Source organism: Temnothorax americanus, unplaced genomic scaffold, assembly GCF_048541705.1.
Source record: "Temnothorax americanus isolate GAGA-0224 unplaced genomic scaffold, ASM4854170v1 Scaffold61, whole genome shotgun sequence".
NCBI classification, from domain to species: Eukaryota; Metazoa; Arthropoda; class Insecta; order Hymenoptera; family Formicidae; genus Temnothorax; species Temnothorax americanus.
Window position 1 is genome coordinate 476158 of NW_027509762.1, and position 26280 is coordinate 502437.

At 41.8% G+C, this 26280-nt stretch overlaps 2 protein-coding genes across 5 annotated transcripts in view; both read left to right on the plus strand.

Moving 5' to 3' along the window:
• The first annotated feature begins 10836 nt into the window (after positions 1-10836).
• Atpsynb (ATP synthase subunit b, mitochondrial) lies at positions 10837-13728 on the plus strand. The gene is made up of 4 exons (XM_077420883.1): positions 10837-10997; positions 11482-11640; positions 12367-12719; positions 13383-13728. Exons 1-4 carry the CDS (start codon positions 10970-10972, stop codon positions 13557-13559), a joined length of 717 nt encoding a protein of 238 aa, XP_077277009.1. The 5' UTR covers positions 10837-10969; the 3' UTR covers positions 13560-13728.
• A 685-nt stretch (positions 13729-14413) lies between these two features.
• The window catches only part of Ctbp (C-terminal binding protein), an 81946-nt gene continuing 70079 nt past the window's right edge, over positions 14414-26280 (plus strand). For 2 of the 4 annotated variants that reach the window (XM_077420875.1, XM_077420881.1), the window contains exon 1: positions 14415-15058. The gene's annotated coding sequence lies outside the window, so the exon portion shown is untranslated. Of the gene's footprint in view, positions 15059-26280 lie in introns of all 4 variants that reach the window. The other 2 variants (XM_077420879.1, XM_077420878.1) reach the window with 2 other exon arrangements.

Here is a 26280-nt window from a genome sequence, read left to right on the forward strand (position 1 = left end):
TCAAACGCACGCTGACCACCGCGCCGGTCCTTGCCTGTCGGGACTTTACGCGGCAATTTCACCTCCAGACGGACGCCAGCACCACGGGTCTGGGAGCCGTACTCACGCAGTACTTTCCGGAGGGCGAGCGTGTCATCGCGTACGCTAGCCGCACATTGAATCACGCCGAGCGAAACTATAGCGCTACCGAACTGGAGTGTCTGGCAGTCGTATGGGGAATCAGGCGGATGCGCGATTACCTCGAGGGGTACCGGTTCACGGTGATCACGGATCACCAATCGTTAAAGTGGCTACAGAAACTAGAGTCGCCGTCCGGCCGATTGGGACGTTGGTCCTTTGAATTGCAGCAGTACGACTTCGACGTTAAATACCGTAAAGGGACACTGAACAAGGTGGCGGACGCGCTGTCGAGGCAACCCGAGCTCCTCAGCGTCACCGCCCCGAAGTGCCCATGGTATACGCGCATGTGGCATGCAGCCGAAACCGCGCCACACGAGGCGCCCGATTTCCGAATAGACCAGGGCCGACTGTGGAAACACGTGCTCCACAATCTCGATTTTAAAGATACACCGGCAGACGAACAGTGGAAAGAGTGCGTGCCGAAGGATCAACGCCCCGAGATTCTCGCGCGTTACCACGACGCCCCGACCGCCGGCCACTTGGGGATCGCCAAAACAATCGCGCGGATCGCGCAACGATTTTACTGGCCCGGCATGTTCCGCGATATCGCACGGTACGTCCGCGAATGCGCGACCTGTCTCGCACATAAGGTGGCGCAGGAAAAACCAGCCGGCCAGCTGCACCCGACCGCCCTCGAACGACCATGGCAACAGGTCACCATCGACCTCGTCGGTCCGTTGCCACGATCCGCCGCCGGGCACATATGGTTGCTCAATATGCAAGACCGTTTTACGAAATGGGTCGAGCTCCGCCCGCTACGACGCGCCACCGCGCCCGCGATCGTAAAGCATATTACCGAAACCATCATCCTCCGACACGGCTGTCCGGAGGAGATTCTTTCGGACAATGGTACGCAACTAAAGTCAAAACAACTCGCGCAACTACTAAACGAGTGCGGTATCCGACAACGTTTCACGCCGGCATACGCACCCCACTGCAACCCCGTAGAAAGAACTAATCGCGTCATTAAAACAATGATAGCGCAGTACGCCAAGAAACATAAAACGTGGGACGAGCACCTGCCAGAACTCCAGTTCGCATATAACACCGCAACGCACGACGCGACCGGTTACACACCCGCGTTTTTAAATCACGGCCGCGAATTACGCCGCCCCGGGGAAAATGGCCTGCCGTCCGCGGCCGGTCCGGCCACACCGGTGCACCGTCGTTTGAACGAGGCGTACGAGCTCGTGCGCGTTCAATTAGCCCGCGCCTTCCAACGCCAGGAGAAACATTACAATCTCCGCCGCCGGGACTGGCGACCGCGAATCGGGGAGTGGGTGTGGAAGCGCGACCGACCCCTGTCTAACAAAGAAGCCGCATTCAACGCGAAGCTCGCTCCAAAATTTATCGGTCCACTCGAAGTTCGCCGCATCATCTCGCCAGTAATAGTCGACCTCCGTAGCCGCCAGGGAAAATGGTACCGTCACGTGCATGTACAGGATCTCAAACGCGCGCCCACCGATACGACACCCGTCGTACACGATCCCGACCTGGAAGGGGAGCCCGCCGACGAAACCGCCGCCGCGACCGTACATGGCGCCCGAACAGGGACTCGAACCCTGGACCCTCAGATCGCCTGCGGGTAACGGCCTGCCTTTTGGCTGTTTATATCGAACGCAGACTAGCTCGCCGGACCAGGAGTTCGATGGTAGGCCCAGAGACAGAAGGCAGTTTTGATACGGAACGTGGTTTATTACAGTGGTTCAATTACAGAGTACGGAAACGCATTCGGTTTATGCGGCGGACGCGGGCGGATTATATGCTATAAGATGGCCGCGATAATTACCATGCATTCGGTGTATGCGGCGGACGCGGGCGGATTATATTCTATAAGACGGTCGCGATAATTACAAATTTCGGGAGCGCATTCGGTTTATGCGGCGGACGCGGGCGGATTATATGCTATGAGACGGCCGCGATAATTACAAATGTCGGGAGCGCATTCGGTTTATGCGGCGGACGCGAATCAGGTGGTCCGCACCGGCGCGATGCGGTACGCGTGCGAACGGGCCTTGAGGCCGGCCAATGGCTGGTCGGCCCGCGGCGCGAGAATCGCGGCGCGGGCGCGTGTGTGTTATCCGGCGCGGTTTCTTTTCTCGCGATACGATCCGGTGTTAATTATGCGGCGCGGAGGTAAGGGAAACGAACGGCCAGGGGCCAGGCTGGTCGATCGGTTGACGAGGAGGTCCGACTGTTCCGGCGGCAAGAACTCTTGTCGAGAGGCCGAGCACGCTCGACCCCTGGTTACCGTGGCAGACGGGGTGTCCCGGGTAGGAAGGCGGTCAGCGCTCGAGAACTCTCGAGCGAGGCACAGAACGCTGTACCCCGTTTCGTGAGCTGGCCTAGGAAGCGGAAAAGGTACTCGTCTCCGAGGGTAGCGGAGCACAGGTAGCTAGACTCGGATTGGAGTATCTATCTGTCGCGGCGCCGGTATTTTATACTCGCCCGGGTGGTACGCTAGGGAGGGGAGGCCGATTCCCGCGTGAGCCGCGCCGCCGGCGGAGCGGAGCGGAATCGGCGTGGCGGTAAGCGTACTCGCGCTCGGCGGCGCTCGGCTCCCCTCGGTTTCTGTCGGAGACCCGGGAAGATGTCGGTGCGGCGGAGTGCCGCGCACACGATCGCAGTTACTTCGTTTAAAAATAAGGTGGGCGCACCGCGCCCTTTCCTCGCCTGACGGAGATCGTCGGGCGGCATCCGGCAGTTCTTCGCCGGGAATGATGCATGTGTGGGGGTGCATCGTTACATCACCCCCCCCTTAGTATGCCTGAACTTTGAGGCATGCGTTGATGGCCGGTCGGGGTAGTCGGCTGACCTTGGCTGGACCTACCCCGTGGTGCTCTGGGATTTCTCCTTAATCCATCGAACGGACCCATCTCCATTGAATCGGATGTGCCAGCGCCTGTTCCCGAGTCGGGTTTTGTATTCGCGGGAGACGTGGCGTGCGAAATGTGGCACGTCCACGGTAATCCCGGGGCGCGACGATGATCGGTATCGGCGGCGGTGGCAGCGGGCCCATCACTCGGGCCGGGTTGAGGGCTGGTCGTGGCCTTAGCGGTGCCGTATTTCGCGGTTGCAGTCGCCGGGGTAGCGGTGGCGGCGGCGTGGTCAGCCACGCTTGCTTCGCTCTGTTGGCTGCGTCGGACCTCTGCACGATGGTGCCGATGCGAGGCCACGTCCGTGGAGGTGCGGGTCTCTCCGGCGTTGGTGGCGGCGTGGGCTCGGGATCGCCGCGGTATAGTGTGGCCCACCCGTGCCCGATCCCGGGGTTGGCGGGATCGTACGGCTCGGGGTCCTCTCTTAGGATTTCCTCGATCTCTCGCAGGATATTTCGCTCCGTAGCTTGCTCCGTCGCTGTGTCTTCCGTCATGGTGACAGTCGATCTGACGGATCGGTGGCCGCGTTGTTCGCTCGCTTCCTATCGTCGCCAGGTTTCCTGGCTTATCCGGGGGGGAAGGTCGTACCATCTTTATTTTGTTCGGCGTGACAATAATATTCCACGGTGATCTTACCCGTTGACAATAATATTCACGGTCCCTGACAATAATATTTTTGTCGGCGCTAACAGTTTCAGCGCGCGTCGTCGGCGTGGATTCGTAATGTACGGTCGCGGCGGCGGTTTCGTCGGCGGGCTCCCCTTCCAGGTCGGGATCGTGTACGACGGGTGTCGTATCGGTGGGCGCGCGTTTGAGATCCTGTACATGCACGTGACGGTACCATTTTCCCTGGCGGCTACGGAGGTCGACTATTACTGGCGAGATGATGCGGCGAACTTCGAGTGGACCGATAAATTTTGGAGCGAGCTTCGCGTTGAATGCGGCTTCTTTGTTAGACAGGGGTCGGTCGCGTTTCCACACCCACTCCCCGATTCGCCGGTCCCGGCGGCGGAGATTGTAATGTTTCTCCTGGCGTTGGAAGGCGCGGGCTAATTGAACGGGCACGAACTCGACGCCGGCGGCACGATGGACGAGCTACGGCAACGCCTGAGTGCTCATGCGACCGATCATCCCGAGATGACGCGAACCGACGCCGCGGGGGGCAACGAGACGAAAACGGTGCCTCCGATCGTCATACAGCCGCCGGGATCGCTCCTCGCGCCGACAACGACCGGCCCGCCGTCGGCTCCGGCAACACCGTACGAAGTTTTTCTTCCGGCGGTAAGCGATCGCCCGGCCGGATTCCCCGGTCAAGTCGTGGATCAAATAAGAAAATGGGGGTGCCATTTTGATGGCAAAGATCCCGTCGCGTTTCTCGAGCGGCTAGAAGAACTTAAAGACGCGTACCAGATTTCCGGCGCGCAAATACTGGCGGGGCTTCCGGAGTTACTTAAGGGCGACGCGCTTCTTTGGTACCGAAATAACCGGCACACATGGCAGGGCTGGGAGGACTTCCACGCCGATTTCCGCGAGTATTACCTCCCGCGACGATACCGCGCTCAACTCATTCGCGAAATACAGACGCGAATGCAGCGACCAGACGAACCGTACCGCAAATTTGCCACCGAAATGCTCACCATGATGCGCCGAGCGACCGGGTTCACAGAGGAAGACCGGCTCGACGCGCTCTACGATAATATGCACCCGCGGTACCAGCTCTACATCCGACGCGATTCCGTCACCCGGACGCGCGAGATCCTGCGCCAGGCGGAAGAGTTCGAGCGCATCGAAGAGCGGACTCGCGCGCGACAGCCTGCCGCCCCGCAACCCGCGCTCGCCGCTACCGCATACGACCGACACGAGTGTTGCTGGCGCTGTAAACAGCGCGGGCACACCCGTTTTGATTGCCGCCGGCCACCCAAACGGTTTTGCTCACAATGTGGGCGGGACGGCGTGTTTACGCGTGATTGTCACCCGCCGTCGGGAAATGCCACGCGGGCCGGGGAAGAGGCGGCCGCCCCCCGGTCCTCCGCATAACCTGATACAATAATGTTATATTGCGTGTTACAATTCGTTTTATCAAGATAATATAACAGTAATATACCCGTGTTTGCTGGGATTAAGGCCTATATTTAACATGTCCTACTGAAGAACAGTGGTAGAATATCTTGAATACTGAAACCAATGGAATATGCCCAACTGCTTTGGAGCTATCGACGGGAAACACATACTTTTGCGATGTCCCCCTAATTCTGGGAGCTTGTATTTTAACTACAAGAAACAATTTAGCATTGTTTTTATGGCCATATCAGATCACTTATACAGATTTAGTTTAGTTGATATAGGAGCCTATGGAGGAAATAGTGATGGAGGCGTTTTTGAATCTTCAAACATTGGAAAAAATTTATATAATTTGCCTACGTTTTTCACTCATCTTCTCGGAAATAATATCTCTATGCCTGGTTTTTTTATTGCTGATGCTGCGTTTCCATTATGTACCCGAATAACGAAACCATATTCTGGGAAAAATTTAACGAAGAAACAAAAAATCTACAATTACAGACATTCAAGAACTAGAAGAACCGTTAAGAGTGCGTTTGGCATTTACGCAAACCGTTGAAGTGTTCCATACAGCTAAAAGTATGCTTCCAGAAACAGCGGATCTTATAGCCATTGCATCAGATTGTTTGCATAATTATGTGATGTATGAAGAACAAAAAGACGGTTTAAAAGAATACAATCAAGAAGTAGAATTAGAAACTAGTCAATGGTTAGATGTACAAAATATATCAAGTACAAGTACTAGATCACCAATAATTCTAAGTGAATATTTTGTCTCGAGTGGACAAGTTGATTTCCAATATGAATATATTCACAGAGGACACCATTCAGATTATTTATGAGAATGAGAATGTTTTGTGATAAGTATTATGTGCGTGCGTGCGTGCGTGCGTGCGTGCGTGCGTGCGTGCGTGCGTGCGTGCGTGCGTGCGTGCGTGCGTGCGTGCGTGCGTGCGTGCGTGCGTGCGTGCGTGCGTGCGTGCGTGCGTGCGTGCGTGCGTGCGTGCGTGCGTGCGTGCGTGCGTGCGTGCGTGCGTGCGTGCGTGCGTGCGTGCGTGCGTGCGTGCGTGCGTGCGTGCGTGCGTGCGTGCGTGCGTGCGTGCGTGCGTGCGTGCGTGCGTGCGTGCGTGCGTGCGTGCGTGCGTGCGTGCGTGCGTGCGTGCGTGCGTGCGTGCGTGCGTGCGTGCGTGCGTGCGTGCGTGCGTGCGTGCGTGCGTGCGTGCGTGCGTGCGTGCGTGCGTGCGTGCGTGCGTGCGTGCGTGCGTGCGTGCGTGCGTGCGTGCGTGCGTGCGTGCGTGCGTGCGTGCGTGCGTGCGTGCGTGCGTGCGTGCGTGCGTGCGTGCGTGCGTGCGTGCGTGCGTGCGTGCGTGCGTGCGTGCGTGCGTGCGTGCGTGCGTGCGTGCGTGCGTGCGTGCGTGCGTGCGTGCGTGCGTGCGTGCGTGCGTGCGTGCGTGCGTGCGTGCGTGCGTGCGTGCGTGCGTGCGTGCGTGCGTGCGTGCGTGCGTGCGTGCGTGCGTGCGTGCGTGCGTGCGTGCGTGCGTGCGTGCGTGCGTGCGTGCGTGCGTGCGTGCGTGCGTGCGTGCGTGCGTGCGTGCGTGCGTGCGTGCGTGCGTGCGTGCGTGCGTGCGTGCGTGCGTGCGTGCGTGCGTGCGTGCGTGCGTGCGTGCGTGCGTGCGTGCGTGCGTGCGTGCGTGCGTGCGTGCGTGCGTGCGTGCGTGCGTGCGTGCGTGCGTGCGTGCGTGCGTGCGTGCGTGCGTGCGTGCGTGCGTGCGTGCGTGCGTGCGTGCGTGCGTGCGTGCGTGCGTGCGTGCGTGCGTGCGTGCGTGCGTGCGTGCGTGCGTGCGTGCGTGCGTGCGTGCGTGCGTGCGTGCGTGCGTGCGTGCGTGCGTGCGTGCGTGCGTGCGTGCGTGCGTGCGTGCGTGCGTGCGTGCGTGCGTGCGTGCGTGCGTGCGTGCGTGCGTGCGTGCGTGCGTGCGTGCGTGCGTGCGTGTATTGTAATAAGTATTTAATAAATATTATAATTATTGAATATAATCAAACTCTTTATTTATTAAATGAGGGTACAGATTAAAAGTTACCGACAAACTATAGAATATAGTAAATTTTTTTTAAATCTTTATATAACTTTTTGTAATAATATATCTAAACAATGCCAGTTTGGGTAATTATGCATAAAAAGACCCCACCTGCCGATGACATATGTTGTCAAGGTCACTCTCCTGAGTGACCTTCAGAAGTTTTTAGCCGGCGCGTCGCTTCAAGTCCGATCACAGCTCGTCGACGTGTCATCGTGTCTAGTTATTAATTCGAGCCTTCCCTGAGTCGATCGAGAAAGAATCCGTCTCTACCTTGTCCACACATTGCGGTCACTAGTTAGGAAGCGGTCACTAGTCAAATGCATTTGACATCTGACCGACCACAGCCGAACATGTGTCTCTCGAGGACCGTTTCTACGGTTGAAGGATATTCAACCTCAGTCCCTCCTAACTAGTCACTAGTCAGTCACTAGTCAGTCATAGTCCTGGATTTTCAAGGTCCGAGGGAAAGATCCGGACACCGCCGCAACTGCGATGCTCTTCGCGTTCCAAACCCTAGGAAGTTTCCAGGGAACTCCAACACTTATACAGAAAAGAAAACTCTTCCCGGATCTCCCGACGGCATCTCCAGGTCACTAGTCAGTCACTAGTTATTAGGAGGGACTGAGGTTGAACACACGCACGCACGCACGCACGCACGCACGCACGCACGCACGCACGCACGCACGCACGCACGCACGCACGCACGCACGCACGCACGCACGCACGCACGCACGCACGCACGCACGCACGCACGCACGCACGCACGCACGCACGCACGCACGCACGCACGCACGCACGCACGCACGCACGCACGCACGCACGCACGCACGCACGCACGCACGCACGCACGCACGCACGCACGCACGCACGCACGCACGCACGCACGCACGCACGCACGCACGCACGCACGCACGCACGCACGCACGCACGCACGCACGCACGCACGCACGCACGCACGCACGCACGCACGCACGCACGCACGCACGCACGCACGCACGCACGCACGCACGCACGCACGCACGCACGCACGCACGCACGCACGCACGCACGCACGCACGCACGCACGCACGCACGCACGCCACCACGCACGCACGCACGCACGCACGCACGCACGCACGCACGCACGCACGCACGCACGCACGCACGCACGCACGCACGCACGCACGCACGCACGCACGCACGCACGCACGCACGCACGCACGCACGCACGCACGCACGCACGCACGCACGCACGCACGCACGCACGCACGCACGCACGCACGCACGCACGCACGCACGCACGCACGCACGCACGCACGCACGCACGCACGCACGCACGCACGCACGCACGCACGCACGCACGCACGCACGCACGCACGCACGCACGCACGCACGCACGCACGCACGCACGCACGCACGCACGCACGCACGCACGCACGCACGCACGCACGCACGCACGCACGCACGCACGCACGCACGCACGCACGCACGCACACACACGGGGTGGTGCGAAGGGGGGGGGCTTTCGCCCCTCCTCCCTCGCACTCACCCCGCCGATAGGCAGCGTTGATTACAACTTAAAGTACATGCTAAGTTGTAAAGCGAAATTATAATAATTAAAGCACATGCATGGAGGAGTGCAAGGGGGCTTACATGCGTGAACGCACGTGAACAGGAAGGCTTTTCTCCCCTGCACCCCCTTCCATGCATGTACTTTATAATTTCGCTTTACAACTTAGCATGTACTTTAAGTTGTAAAGCGTGGTCCACGCTGCCTAACGGTGGGTGAGTGCGGTGGAGGAGGAGGGGGGGCAAAGGCCCCCCTCGCAACCCCCCTCCGTGTGTGTGTGTGCATGCATAACATCTACAATTTAAGACCTAACTGCTTCAATCGAGATGCTTGGTTATTTTGCACGATTGATTTATTTGAAATTGGTGCAGTTTTACATGCACGTGCGACCACTGAGCATGCGCATGTGGCCGCAGGGCACGTTCAGTGCAGTTCAAGGCCTGGACACACGAATCGACGGAAGACGTAAGACGTAAATCCTAAGGAAATCCACTAATCAGAGTCGACTATTCCCCTCTTCTTTCCTCTTAAAGAGAGGAATAGTCGACTCTGATTGGTGGATTTTCTTACATTTTACGTCTTACGTCTTCCGTCAATTCATGTGTGAAAACTTTCAGTGTTGCTACATGTCGTCGGTATGACAGGAATCATAACCTGATTTCTGTCAACTTTAACGATTAATATCTCGCGTCGCGGGGCAGAGCGACACTTTTTTTGCCAGATTCGTTCGTTTCGTGCAAAAACGCGTCGAATAAGCCTAAGGTGAGGGGTGTAAACTGAATAATTATTTTCAGTTTTTCAGAATCGATATTTCAGCTTCATTTTTACATTAATTGCGAGACCGAAAAGCGTATTGACGCTTATATACGAAAAGGTTATGTTTTCACATACCTGGATACAAAATGGCGGACAAGAATACTCACATTTATAGAGCCTAGCGAAACGCACGACTTTTGGTTACGTTGTGGCATTCACCAAAGTACGAAATTTCCCAATTTCACGATGTCTCTTTTATGAAGTATCATCATATCCATAACTTTTGTCTGCCATTTCCTTCGATAAGCTTCCATAATTCTACAAACACAATATAAATGAAAATATTGAATAATTGGAGTAAAAATACCCATTAATAATGCGATAATTAATAATATGTAACCTAAAAAAGATTGAATATGAATTAAATTTATTTCAGATATTTCATAATATACCTACTTACACTCTAATTCAATTAAAGCTGTGTATTACTTTATATACTTTTTTTATTTTTATTTATATATTAATACAAGATATTTATTTACTTATTATTCAATTGTATAAGTTCGAGTAATATTATTCATATACATTTATTTTTAACACATATTCTTCAAACGCGACTTTTATTCCTCTTACTGGGTTATGTTCTGCCCGTGCGTTGATATGACGCGACGCGTTCAGTGAGAATACAAATTGACGCTGTTTTTCGTCTTTCGTAGCGTTGCGTCGTGACGCGTCGCATCGTCTGTCGTTTACCAATCTAAACATCCCGTCACAAGTAATGTAATATAGGATGTTTTGAATGGTTAACGACAAACGACGCGTCGCGCGTCGCGTCACGACGGTCACGACGCCGCGTCATGAGTTATCCAATCAAAACGTTTCATTTTATGACGTCATTTCCGACGCAAGATCTTGTCGAAAATGACGTCATAAAATGAAACGTTTTGATTGAATAACTCATAACGCGGCGTCGTAACGCGCGCGCGACGCGTATAGTAGGAACGGAAAATTCAGTCCATGTAACCGCACCTTAATGCGGGGTCTACAATGCAAGTCGCAGTCGTGAGTCGCAAGGATTGACTAATCACAATCTAATTTGAGGAGAATAGTCGACTGTGATTGGTCAATTCTTGCGACTCACTATTTTGCGACTCCCATTGGGCGCGTTCAGCAGACACAACTGTTGAGTTCGTCTTATCAACACTATGCGTTGATTGGTTGGTTCTAAAAGTAAGAGCCAATTACGTCCGACTGCTACTGAGCGGCCCGGTCTGTTGAACGCGCCCATTTAACTTATTGCACTAGTGCAGAACTGCAGCGAAAAAGAACAGACCATCTGTCGATCTGTCGTGTAGTCTGAATCCGCCATTACTCCATTACTGACCCTTCGGGCTCGGGCCTTCGGGTATGGTGTTATTGGTGTTCGCCATTGTTAGTATCGGCAGCAAGTGATAGACATTTGGTATAAAATGCTGTCAAGATTGGCTCTTCGCAATGGTAAATCAATTGTGATGTTCCTCATTGTATTTTTGCATATTATATTATACAACACACTTGTGATGGATGGACAGTTTCGTTAATTACAAATTAAAGTTTACTTATTCTGTTATGTAATGACACACAAATACATTCATAATTTCAATATCTTCCAAACTTATATGTCATATAAATTTTATTTATATATTATATACTAGTTATGTGTAATATTTAAGCTTACGATCCCTCAACAATAAAATGTTAATCTTTTTTATAGACAATCTTTATGCTCTGTATTATATTGACAATATTGACATGTTTCAAGAAATTGAAGTTGCTTCTTTGATGTTTTCCAATAATATCATGTAATTTTCGTTTTATCCTTCTCTTTTATATATATATACAAAAATCTATGTTATTGTAACTGTTGCAAAGAGTATAATATAATTTATTTAAAATTTATCTCTTAACTCTTTGTGATAATATTATATATTTTCTATCGTAGCTCAGTTGCTGTCCACTGCTGTACGTGGAGCACAAAGTGCTTCATCAGTAGCAACGGAACCAACTCGTCCTAAACGTTTGATTGACCCTTCTCCAGTTAGACATGGATTTATACCTGAGGAGTGGTTTCAAGCATTCTATCCAAAAACTGGTGCATCAGGTAAGTAATCGCTATTAGATAATACCTAATAATTATATACCTGTCTTAGAATAATGTATATATTTCTATGCCGTATATAGGATTTTTATAACGAGAAAATGATTTTTTATATCGACAAATTCACATAAATAATGATTTCTCACATTTATAGAAAATTACATAAATATAAAATAAAATATTTTTAGGTAAAGTTTTATATTGGATAAGATCTACTTTTAAAATTAGAAATTAATAATTTTTTTGTTAAAATTGAATAAATTTATATGAATTTTTGCTAGAAAATTTTGTATAATGGTGTTTATCTAAGTAAATAAGAAAAATAATTTAAGATTCTATTTGAAAAATAAACCATTGATGCTTTATATAAAATTTTTAGTTTATAAAAATTATTTATTATTAATTTTCTCCTTAAGGGAATCTTCTGTTCCCTAAATATTATTTTAAGAAGTACTGTTGATTTATATATTATATTATAATATTTTGTGCATAAGAGAGAGAAAGAGAGAAATTCTTGAAAATAACTCTATCCTTACAGAAGACAAATATATTAAGTTTCTTCAAATTGTTGTTTCATACAAAAGGAAATTTTTTATAAAAAATCTACTTTACACTTTTAACTTGTTTTCTTAACAATCACGTTTTTTTGTACACATACATTGTTTTGTAATATATAAATAAGAAGGGATAGCGTTTTTTTATTATCACTAATTATTATTTTATTTTTAGGGCCATATGTATTTGCTATAAGCGTGAGCACTTATCTACTTTCCAAGGAAATTTATGTCCTGGAGCACGAATTTTATAACGGAATATCTCTGTTAATAATATGTGTAGCAAGTGTAAAGCTATTTGGTCCAAAACTTGCTGAGATACTGGATAAAGGAATAGATAAGTACCATAATGAGCTTGAAGAGACTAGGAACAAACAAGTGACTGATTACGAAAATGTAATTTCTCATGAAAAGAAAGTGCAAGCGAGCTTGGATGGACAAAAAATGATAATGGACATTAAGAAGGAAAACGTTAAGATGCAGCTGGAAGCAACATATAGAGAACGCTTGGTGCAAGTCTACCAAGAGGTACAATTGTTTTACATTGTGGAATATAAAATAATTAAAAAGATCTAGATAATAAATAATATAAATTTACTAATGATTAATTATGTTAAATATTGCGATGTTACACACTGAGTAACTAAAGAAAACCGTTGTTAACTATAACGTATATAAATCTGAAACTTTTATTCAAATTCACTGAGTTTGATCCATTTTCTTAACTTTCAAATATGGTAATTCTATATATGGAGGGGTAAGAACCACAGTGGTGTAAGTCAAATGTTTTAAATATTTTCTCGTATGCATAAATGCAATCTGTACAATATATAAATTGCATCTATGCACACGAGAAAATATTTAAAAAAATTTGACTTACACCACGGTGGTTTTTACCCCTCCATATATATTGTGTATATATAGATAGAATTATCATATTTGAAAGTTAAGAAAATGGCTCAAACTCAATAAATTTGAATAAAAATTTCAGATTAGTAACTTTCAAATTTTTGGCATATACTTGTTTTACTGCTAAAAAGAAAACAAGTTTTTCTTAAAAACATAACTATATTAAACAGATATAAAATGTTATATTTTAGTGATATTCAATATATCACTTTTTGTACAAAATTTCTTTATAAAAATAAAAAAGTATACGATTCAAAAATTTTTATTTGCTTTTGCTTACAGGTGAAGAAGCGTCTTGACTACCAGGTGCAAATACAAAATCTTGAACGCCGAATCGCACAGAAGCATATGGTGCAGTGGATTGTGAATGGAGTATTGAAGTCTATCACTCCTGAACAGGAAAAAGCAACTCTTCAGCAATGTATCAAAGATCTTGAAGCTCTTGCTGCAAAAGTGTAAAGAGTTACGATTAAATTAGATGAAATAGAATGAAATAGCATGATAAGGAAATATTGTCATCAGACATAATATTCACTTCATGCAGTTCTGTATATCAAATATTGTTTTTCAACATTTAAAATGGTTAAAGTGTTATAAGTGAATAAAACACTATGTTACAACAGTAAAATGTAAATCAATTATTACTAGCATTATGGGAAACTAAATTTTATCAAAAATCAAAAATATTATAAAATGAAAAATTGATTATAAATTAATTTTTTCTTATTCCTTTAATTATTATCTCTTTTCATGCAAGTAAAATACTAAGATATATTTTAGAATGTAAATAGTTAATTAAAAAAAAATAAATACAGATTTTTATTAAATAATCCTTGAAATAGTAACGTTGGTTTATAATTACTAATTTCATCATGTTTGCATCATGTTTCTTTAAAAAATAAAACACCTTCGACAATCTAATTTGCGACAAAATTAAAATAAAATTATTTATTACGTTATGTACTATGTATTGTTTTTTTTTCGTATTATATCAAGATTATAAACTTACAAAATTACAAATTCTGTCAGAAATTTCAGTGATAAAGTTCAAATCAAAATCATTTTGAATCTTAAATATTTTCTTCGATAAAAAGTTCGTTTATTGGTCATCACTGATTCGCGCTGCATGATGATGCGAGGCGAAGGTGCCGCTATTTAACATCCATACAGCAATGTGTTGTCTCTGTGTGAATCATTCAGCGAATCGAACGCGTCACATTGTTCGGCCGGTTCGGCGTTCGGCCAATGGCATTCGGATACACTCGGCCGCATTCGGCTGCGCTCGGCCGGTGACGATGAGCATCGGGTGGCGCGCGCGAGTTACTCGGGCGGCCGGGGGCCGCCATTTTCCTTCAGCAAGGGACGACAGCAGTCCAGAGCGTAGGTAGCGAGAATCTGTGAGCGTTATTAGCGAATCGATTCGAGAGTAGTGAAACGTGAAAACTCCTTTCGTGTACGCCGCGAATCGTGCACGATCCATGTTTTACGGTTGTACGAGGACCACAGTGTGCCCGGTGGTCAGTATACTCGCGTGATTTCATACACCGTACACCGTGCCGACCACGGCGGTCACCCGGTAGACGGACGCCGTCGCCGCTGTGCGCAATTCTGGGCAGAATTGATGGCGAGTTGAAAATATATTTTCAAGAAAGACGTAGGAAGATCACGTAAAAGAAGTGAGAAAAAGTGAGAGGAGGAGAGAGAGAGAGAGAGAGAGAGAGAGAGAGAGAGAGAGAGAGAGAGAGAGAGAGAGAGGACATATAGCGCGCGAGCGCAAAGAAAGGAAAGAGACAAGGAGCAAGTGAAAAGAGACAGAGATATAGAAAGAGACCGAAGCAGTGTGAATAGTTTGGTGATCGCAGTGTGGCCACGCGCAGTGAAAATACTCAACCATCAGCCAACTTCGGGTGTTAGGACGCCAAGCGAGATATTGAGGGAGAGCGAGTCGCCTCCGACAGGTTAGTGTAGTGTGCAATCATGGCTTCTTCCTGCATGCGCGCGCGTCGCTAGCCAAGACGGTTGGCGCGCCTCGCGTAGTTCACATATACTCTACTTAAGTATGTATATGAGCTTCGAAACACGACGGTGGCGTCCGGCGTTGCATGCGCATGCATGCATGCGTGCGTGCGGCCGAGAATTTCGCGCTTCTCCACCTCATGTGTGCATATGTGTGCGTGCACTTTCTTTGTACCGCATTAAGAGATGCGCGTGCTCTACTCTTTTCGGACCACTTCCCACCGTCTCTCCTCGAATATATTCTTTTTTTTCTTCGATCTGTGTAACGTTATTTACTTTGGATAATTATGTAGTAGATTTATCTTTTCTTCCGTGTAAACGAAACGCTATTATAAATGTATATTTATTATATATCTAAGCACAAAATATTATAATTAAAATCATTTCTTTTGAGTTAGAAATCAAATTGGAGCATATTAAATATAGAGTAAATAAATGACGGTTAATAATAGTTTTCTCGCGGCGAATATATATATATATATATATATATATATATATTATATATATATATTATATATAGATATATGAATATATGTTGCTGTATATATATATAGCAATATATAGATATATGATATATGTATATGTATAATAAGATTATACACACGGTACCTACTATAAATATATCTCTCAGCAAACACCAAGTAACATGCAACTTACATGTTAGTTATAATTTCTTACTTAACAATGTAAATGCAACATAAGTGTTATATTGTACTTACACTGTTGAGTAGGAAATTATAACTAGCATGTAAGTTGCATGTTACTTGGTATTTGCTGAGATATACAGGGTGTTTCCTAAGTAAGTACAAAAAATTGAAGGAAATATTCCGTAGCTTATTTTTAGGAAGAAATGGTCCTATAAACATATGCCCTAAACTGTTTCGTTTTCAAAATATACGGTGTCAAAGATGCACGTCACTGGTGGATTTAAAAATGTTTCATTGATACTGGACAAAATGGTTCTTAATACCACATCTACATGGTATTTCGTGGTTTAAACGTTTTCCAAATTTTCGAAATTTCCTTCCTAAAATAAGCCACGGAATATCCGCTTCAAATTTTTGTGCTTACTTAAAAAACACCCTGCTCTCGATTGACTTAAAGCAGTCAATGCACATTTTTGTATATAACAGGATTTTTTAGAATTTTTTCAAATATTTTCGAAGCAATATTCCAAAATAAAGAAAATTGCGTCGAAAAAATCTGAAAAAATTCTCAAGAATTCTGTGTTATATACAAAAATGTTCAAGCAACAACTTACAATGGACTGACGTCTGGCTTCTAATTTTTTTCAATATTTTTTTGAAGAAAACTTAAAAGCTCGAAAAAATTAGAAGCAAATGCCGGTCCACTTTGGGCCTAGGCTTAAAAATTTTTATATTTAACAGGATTTTTGAGAATTATTTAAGATTTTTAAATTATGGCCATCGATATGTTGGTTTAAAAAATTATAATTAAATCAATTTTATAAAAAAAAGATCTAAAAAAATCAAAGGTGGAATAATAACAAAAAATCGCCGACAAAATCCGAAAGGTCTAGGGTCAAACCCAGGTCGGCATGGAATGCCCCGAATATAATTTGTATTTATAAGTACAAATATAAATACAATTATATTTATATGTGTAAATAAATGTTTTATAATATATTTATAAATATAAATTAACAAAAATTTCAACTCATAGTTTACAGATAGAACTTATTGTTAGAATTTTGTCAAATTACTAGTAAGATTGTGTAATTTTAATTTATTCCACAATATCTTAGTTTTTTACGGATTAATAGTGGAGCAACAAAATCGAATTTGTTAAAAATAGCGAGCAACAAAATCAGGGATGCATAATCAATTCGGAAATCTGTGTAATTTACAATTTTAAGGTGTTGTGCTGGTGTAGGATAAGCTAAGGGTGGTTTTTAAGCATTAAGGATGGAGCAACAAAATCGAATTTGTTAAAAATAGCGAGCAACAAAATCAGGGATGCATAATCAATTCAGAAATCTATTTAATTTCCAATTTTAAGATGTTGTGCTGCTGTAGGATAAGCTAAGGGTAGTTTTTAAGGATTAAGGGTGGAGCAACAAAATTGGAATTAATGCAAATGGTTGGCAATAAAATCAGTAAAACGTAATTAACTAATCTTGAACATAATTAATTAAATATCTGACTAATTTGCAATTTTAGAGTATGTTTTTAAGGAGATATAGCTTTGGGGGTAGTTTCCAGGATTTAAAAATGAAATTACAGAATCGGGAATGGAGCAATAAATTAGCAACAAAAAAGCACTAAAAGAATATGTCCTTTTTTTTATTTAACACAATTTTTTGAATGGCTGTGCTAACTTAAACATAAGTTAGCACAGCCACTATTTTCTCCGAAACGGCTGGAGCAACAAAATTGGGAATTGAGCAACAAATTAGCAACAAAAGAGCACTAAATTTCTGTATAAATTTTAATCGATTGTGCTGAATTGGCTGTATCAGCTTAATAGACGTCAGTTTTTAGACATTAAAGTCGTAGATAACGGTCGCGGAGATGCAGTATTTATTAGTGGTATTGTTTACAGAACCTTATATTTCGAAAATTTGTTTACGCTATCTTAAAGCAACAAAATAGCAACAAATTCAAGTACAATTAATTTTTTAATAGGGGACTTTTTTATTGCTTTTTCAGTATGTGGTGGGGCTAGAACCTGTGTCAAGCTGCCCCCATTGTGAAAAAAAATATATATAGAATGCTCAAATCGAAAAAAACTTATACCAGAATTTGTTGCTTTAAGATAGCGTGAAAACATTTTTTAAATATAACGTTTTTTAGAAAATACGTATATCCGAATACTTAAGCAACAAAAAAGCAACAAATTTTAGTATAAACAATTCTAGTGTATTGGTTTTGAGCATTCTATATAGGTTTTTTATTATGGGGGGGGAGCTAGTTTGACAACAAGCTGCCCCTCCATTTTGATTGCTATTTCCTGCTAAACGGCTTGAGCAACAAAATCCGGACTAAAGCAACAAATTAGCACATAAATAGCACTAAATTTTTTAATAGGTGCGAATTTGTTTTGCGATATGGGAGGCTAACTTGATAGAGGTCTGATTGATTATTACTGTCGGAGTCACAATAAAGATTTTTACCAAGAAAACCGCAAAAAAATATCAAAATTTAGAAAAGGTCCTATTGTAAATAATTACTTAATATATTAATTTATTTTTATTATGTATTATGTCACTTATAATTATATAATGTTATAACATTTATATTTTCTAATGTAAATATGTTATATATCTATTACATAATATAAATAGCGTCGCGCGTGAGCGTTTTTCTCTCCTCTTTTTCCTTTTTCTCTTTTTCCTCTCTCTTCTCTCTCTTTTCCTTTCTCTTTCTCTGCTCTCTTTCCCTCTCATTCTCCGTTTTTTCTTTCTTCTTACTTTTCCTTTCTCCCCTCTCATCTCTCTTTCTCCCTTCTTTTTTTTTCTTGGTTTCTCTCTCCCTCTCTTTTTCCCCCTTTGTTTCTTCCTCCCTCCTTCCCTCCCTCTTCCTCTCTCCCTCCCTCCCTCCCTCCCTCCCTTTCTCCCTCCTTCCCTCCCTTCCTCCGTTTCTCTTCCTCTCTTCCTTTCTCTCTCTCTTTCTCTCTTTATTTTTCTTCTCTTTTTTTTCTTTCTTTACTTCTCCTTCTCTTTTTATCCCTCTTTTCTTCCCACTTTTCCTCTTTATTTCTCTCTTTGTCTTTCTCTATCTTTTTATATCTCCTTGTCTGTGTCTGTCTTATGTGCGTGTGCGCATGTAATACATATATGTTAATACTCAGAGGAAGCAGCACCTTAAGCGAAATTGAGCATGTGCCTTTTTTTTGTTCGCATGCTCATTTGAATTGACTCGATTATTGTTCCCCCTCCTCCTCCAGTACTAACTGTGCTTGTCTTCATTTCACTGTGCTTTGCCTTCGCGTGCATGCGTGCGTGCGTACCGTGAATAAACGAACGAGCGATTGTATCGAAATATCTAAGTATTCGTGTACCTTGACTCTGAGAACTGCATCTATCATTTTTATGTATTTGAAATATATGAAAGAACTGTAAAAATGTAGTATTAAGAGGCTGATCATGCGTGCTTGCATTCATTCTCGTTTTCAATAGATGCGCTTTGCTCACGTATATCCCTTACACGCATTGACCTTAATAATACTTTTACACCATTCCACTCATAAAAGAAGCCGTGTAAGAGATTTTATATCACACGTGCGTGGAAAGTGGCCCATTCCGCGCGCGCCATCTGTGCGTCAAATAGCCAATTTTCCACGCGAGAAATTTCCCACTCGAACCCGTGCAGGAAGTGCGGAAATATTTCATTCCTGCACGGCCTTGAGTGAGAAATCTCTCGCGCGTGCGGAATCGGCCATCCGTCGCACAGATGACGCGCGCGCAATAGGCCACTTTCTACGCACTTTGTAATATAAAATAGGGTGTGTAACACGTGCGGGTTGAGGGCTCGTGCGTCCACTCTGCACTCGTGTCCAATTCTCAACTTTCCGCACTTGTTACACAAATAACTATTATTGTTGACATTTTTCCGCGATGTTGATTGGTTCTCTCATTGCGCTGACTTTGTGAGCATTTGTCATCGTATATTTTGACAGTTTTATGTATCAAGAGTTAATAGTGTAATAGTAATAATATACCTAATGTTAAAACTAAATATCGCGCGCGAAGCGCGTGTCTGATATCTATAATAGTAATGAATTCCATAATTTGTACAAAAGATTTGATATCAAACCTCTGTGAAGTTAGCACCCCAATTGTGGATTTCTGATATAATTGTTGGAGTTCTTACCTTTCCTCAAAGGGTTCTAGAGTTCCTGATAAGTAAGAAAAAGAGTTCCAGCGATTTAACCGATATCAAAAACTGACGCCAATCTAGAGTTGTCAGTAAAATCTAATGTTTCAATGTTATGTTTTTACACAGTAAAGAATAAATCCTTTTATCACATGTACATAAAATATTTGATATAAAAGAAACTAACACGCGCCAACTAAATTCTGTAAAAACTTGGCGCTGCTAGACCTTAAAATATTTTTAGTCGATAAAAAATGGACAGGTACTTTAGTCACATAAAAAAAGGAATGAATTATAAGTTATAAATATTATTACTGATGGTATTTAATTACATACAGATATATGTTAAATATTCTGTTTTTATTAATAAAATATCAGAATAATCTAATAAAGCGCATTGCTAAGAACATCTAATGATTTGTTATTAGTGTAATAATCTAAACATATCACAATACTTTAAGATATACCTACCTCTTAACAGCGCCAAGTTTTTGCAGGATGTAGTTGGCACACACATTAGTTTTTTATATCAAATCTTTTATACATATTTGATGAAAGGATTTATTCACTAGTGTATAAAAATAAAATGTTGAAACATTAGATTTTACTGACAACTATAAGGTTGGCGCCAATTTTTGATATATTTTTTTTATACAAATGATGGAAGAATTTACTTGTTAGTGTGTAAAAGTATAAAATGTTGAAACATTAGATTTATTTGACAACTATAAATTGGCGCCAGTTTTTTATATCAAATTTTTTGTACAAATGTTTATAATACTACGAGGGACGCGTGTAACTTGATGTCATTTTTTTACCTTTTAATAAAGTCATTCCTTATTTTCGCGCATTGATTTTTGATAATAATAATTTCCTTGCGAGGAATTCTTGTTTGTGTCCAAATGAAATACATATTTACGACATTTACGTACCGAAGAAAGAAAGAAAAATGAAAGCGAAGAGAGAGGATAAGAGTGGAAAGGGAAAGGAGAGCAGTGTGGTCAATATGTGCCGAAAGAGGTTATGCGATCTTTTTATCTTTTTTTGACGTAGAACTACGTCTTTGTGACAGTAGGGGGGGGGGGGGTTAAATCCAGAAGCACAGATGCAACGAAAACATGTCACACTTTGAACGTTTATATTTCTGAAACTAATAATCGTAGAGTAATAAGGTGTCATTTGATAGCTTATAGAGTCCCATTTTCTCTGTAAAGTCTTTAGTCTTTAAAAGAGGTTACCGATTTTTATCTTAACAAATCTCGGCGATTGCTCTAATTTCTGTAAATTTTGTGATATCAATTAAGCTGAAATTTGTTTTTATGGATAGAGTGTCATTAAAGGAAGGTTGGTATTGAATTTGGTGATGATTGGTGAAGGAGTTACCGATTTCTGTTTTAACAAATTTTTGTGTTCTAATTTCTGTACATTTTGTGATATTGAGCTGAATTTTTTGATGGATAGATTATCATTAAAAGAAGGTTGGTATTAAATTTGGGTGTCAATTGTTGAAGGGGTTACCGATTCATGTTTAAAAAAAAAGTAAAGTTATACATGTAATCTTATATAGAATATTATTAAAGGACGGTTGGCATTTTTTTTGGTGAGAATCGGGGAAGGGGTTATCGATTTCTGCAAGAAATTTATACTTAACACTGGGAGGATTCTGTATTGACATGAATTTGTCGTTGATCCGGGGATACCGATTTATGTCTAAATAGAGTATAAGTTATACATGCATGTATTCTTATATAGAGTATCATTAAAAAGAGGTTGGTATTGAATTTGGCGAAGATCGTTGAAGGGGTAACCGATTTTTGCTTTAAAACTATAAGGTGTACACGTAATTTTATATAGAGTATTATTAAAGAAAGGTTGGTATTTAATTTGGCGTCGATCGGTGAATTGATTTTTGATTTATGCCTAAAGAAAGTATAAGTTTTATATGTAATCTTATATAGAGCATCTCATTAAAGGAAGGTTGGTATTGAATTTTCTGATGATCTGGGAAGAGGTTAACGATTTCTACTTTAAAAGTGTATGAAGTTTTTTACCCCTATTTCATATACAATGCTTTTTATTATAAATTTACAAATATAATAAAAATAAATGTTTAATTTAGAAATTTGCAGATTGCTTTTTCATCATTTTACTTCGCTTATAAAGTTTCCTCAATGAGGAAGCCAATCTATTATATGCTAATAATTTGGTAAATTTTTCATAGATAAAACTTTATGAGCTAAAAAAAATGATCAGGAAGCAAGTTTTAGATAAAAATTTAGAAATGCCGCAAAAATCAATGTAAAATTACTATATATGTTTGTGTATATGTACTTATACGTGTATATATGTACATGTATGTGTATATGTGTATATATATTCAAACGTATCGTTCTTTATTTCTATCTAATAAATGATTATATCTATAAGTTGCTATTTTACTTAAAAAGCTTCCTATATGAGAGCCTAAGATAAAATTAGAAAAATAGTTATTTGTGTAACAAGTGCAGGAAGTTGAGAATTGGACACGAGTGCGGAGTGGACGCACGAGCCGAAGGCGAGGGCGCCTTCGGCTCGTGCGTCCACTCCGCACTCGTGTCCAATTCTCAACCCGCAAGTGTTACACACCCTATTTTATATTAGAAAGTGCGTGGAAAGAGGCCCATTACGCGCGCGCCATCTGTGCGACGGATGGCCGATTTCGCACGCGCGAGAGATTTCTCACTCGAGGCCGTGCAGGAATTGCGTGCGGGAATATCTTATTCCTGCACGGGTTCGAATGGGGAATTTCTCGCGTGGGGAATTGGCTATTTGTCGCACAGATGGCGCGCGCGTAATGGGCTACTTTTCACGCACGTGTGTTATAAAATTATATATTTGAAAAAAAGGGCACAGTAACAACTGTGCCGCAAACAACAACGTAGAACTACGTCAATTGTCACTATTTCATGTTAAAGTATTCAACGAAGGTTGTTTGCGGCACAGTTGTTACGGTGCCTTTTTTTAAGATTCTGATTTGATAACAGCATGACGTATTGCATTGTATTTTATTTTGTTTGGAAATAACGAAAGATGGAAGGAGAAATATCAATAGCAAACATTACTTTTAATTATCCCTCACAAGTGTATTTTGTTTAAAAGTGAAGGAAAACCACTGCTAAATCAGTAGGACCAAATCAACAAAATCAAACTGGACTTATGGGATTATGGTATCCATTTTGTACTAATTTATACCATTAATAGTAATTTTGTACCTCATGCCATTTCGAAAAAGTCGTGACGCTGTTTATGGTCACTGTTCAGAAGACAGAAAAACATTATTATACGTTTCTATCACGACGATCGAAAGATTTTTACTGTATTCAATGTGAAATTTTTGCTGCATACAAACAAACAAAAATATTGCCTTCGTACACAGATATCGTTTTTATTTTAAATTCATTTAATTCAAATAACTGCGTAAATATTCGAATTAATTTATTAATAGCATCGAGATATACACACATTAAACAGAAATTCAATAAAAGTTTTCCAAAATATTGAAAATAATTATACAGGGTATTTAATTCCAGGTCAGGTCAGGTCAATAAAACTTCAGGGGTCTTATAGGAAACTGAATTTGGAACAAAAAAGTTTCTATAAATATAATCTGCTTAATTGAAAAGTTATAACTAATAAACTTTGTCAAATCATGTTTTTTTGTGATTTTTAAAAATAATCTTTCAAACCTTTTCATTTAGTTGAAAGTAACTAAGGATTCTTTGGTTGGATATAACAAAAATTTAGTTCACATAACAAAAAATTTGATTCACACAACATAAAATTTTGTTAACATAACAAAAAGTTTTCCAGTCAAAAGATTTAGTTGATTCAACTAAAATGGGTTTTTCAGTGTAACTTCCGCAAATTTTGAGATATCGGGCTGAATTTTTTTTAATCAATAGAGTATCATGTAAGGAAGGCTAATATTGAATTTGGCGATGATCGATAAAGGGTTTTTTTAAAATAAAATTTGTAATTATTGGAGAAATGTGTGTGTTTGGTGGTTGCTCTAACTTCCGCAAATTTTGAGATATCGATCTATTTCTATTTCTACTATATTTCTCAGTTTTTTACCTCTATTTCATATATAATTCTTTAAGATTTGATTGATTAGATTTAGTTTTATAAGTCTTATGCTTGTACGTATCGCTCAAAATTTCAAACGGCTGTATCTCAAGAACTAATCAACCAAATTGTAAAGCATTATACATGAAATAGGGGTAGAAAAGACTTAAGAATGTAATAGAATTAGAAAAAATTACCAATATAATGAAAATGTGTACAAATTATAAACTTGCTCATTTTGCTTTCTATGTATGAATTCCCTGAAATTTCAAACGGCTATATCTCAAGAACTATTCAACCAAATCTTAAAGAATTATATATGAAATAGAGGTAGAAAAGACTAAATAATACAACAGAATTAGAAATAACTTGATATCTCAAAATTCACGGAAGTTAGAGCAGTCACAGACATTTCTCAAAAAATTCAAAATTTTATAAAGAAAGAACCCCTTTACCGATCACCACCAAATTTAATACCAACTTTTCTTTAATATTACTCTTCATTAAAAAAAAATGAGCTTAATATCTTAAAATTTGCGGAAGTTAGAGCAATTACGGACATTTCTCAAATTTAAAATTTTATAAAAAATGAGCCCCTTTACCGATCATCGCTAAATTCAATACTGAACTCTCAAAGTCAACATTGATTTGACATTGCGCCAATTGTAAGACCCCACTTGTGCTACTATGCCGACCATTTTTTAATTTATAAAAAGGTTAAATTTAAAGTGAAAAAAGTGTGCAAATTAGAAACTTGCACATTGCTTTCTTATTACAGATCGCTACCATTGCTTCTATTTTATTTCGTTCATAAAGCTTTCTTTATGAAGAAGCCAAACTAATAAATACTAATAATTACGTATCAAATAAAATATAAGCTTTTTAAATTTTTATTAGTTATAATTTTTTAACGAAGCGTTTCCGGACCTATGTTTATAGGAACTTTTTTGTTCTAAATTTAATTTTCTATAAGACCTAGAAGTTTTATTGACCTAACCTGGAACCTGGAACATCCTGTATATACGAAGATTTAAATAAAAATTAACTTATTTAGCGTATGATGTATTAAGAGATGTAGTGATAAGGCCCACTGATACGAAAACAAAGAAAAATAAAAAATATTTTTGGAAGATATATACAAAAGATTAAAGGACCCCGCATAACGCTCATGGAAATTGGATTTCGGTGAAATTGGCTGAAACTTTGCAAATAAATAGTTTATGTAATGCTGATCAAAAGTTACAAGATGGGCAAGATTTACAATAATGAACCGTTTAGGCGCTATCAGCGTTCAAAAGTCAAAATAAAGTGTTATTTTAGTATATATTATTGTAGGACAATTGATTATAATGTATTATTCTGCAGAATCATAACTTATTCTTTTTATTAATATACAAAAATATGTATTTATGTAAAAACAAGTATATACATGGCATGTATGTACACACTTACATGAACTATAACCGCGCTGTCATACCTCGGCCGCACAGAAAAAAAGAAGTGTCAAATCAACACTGATATACTTGTATAGGTATATGCAAGAATATAAAATCTTGAAATGAGATTATATTGTTAAACGAAGACAACTTGCTGAATGAAGTTATTCATATAGTTAAACAAAGTTTTATATGGTTCAATTAAGACAAAAAAGTTGAAATAAGAAGTTGAAATTTTTATAAGAAGATTATATGGAGGGGTAAAAACCATAGTGGTGTAAGTCAAATTTTTAAAAATATTTTTGTGTGTGCATAGATTCAATTTGTACAATATATAAATTACATCTATGCACGCTAGAAAATATTTTTAAAAGTTTGATTTACACTACTATGGTTTTTACCCCTCCATATATTCTTACGTATATATACAAGAGCATATCAGTGTGTTGATTTGATGCTTCTTTTTTTTCTGTGCGCCAGCCGGGTTTTAGATAAGTGTATATATACATACATGTACATATTTTTGTATTAACAAAAAAAATAAATTGTGTGATTCTGCAAAATTATTACATTGTAATTTACTGTCCCACAATAATACTGAAATAATACCTTATTGTAACTTTTGAAGGCTGATAGAGCTTAAACGGTTCATTATTGTGAATCTTGCCCATTGTGATCAGCATCACATAAATTATTTATTTCCAAAGCTTTAGCCAATTTCCCGAAATTCAATTTCCATAAGAGTTGTGCGGGGTCTTTTCGCGCCATACTCGCCACACTTGCTTCCTC

Excerpts from the sequence above, each read along its gene's own strand:
- Atpsynb (XM_077420883.1), top strand. The coding sequence starts at position 10,970 with ATGCTGTCAAGATTGGCTCTTCGCAATG. Across the intron at positions 10,998-11,481 it reads AAGATTGGCTCTTCGCAATG|CTCAGTTGCTGTCCACTGCT; the intron begins GTAAATCAATTG and ends TTTCTATCGTAG. Across the intron at positions 12,720-13,382 it reads TGGTGCAAGTCTACCAAGAG|GTGAAGAAGCGTCTTGACTA; the intron begins GTACAATTGTTT and ends TTTTGCTTACAG.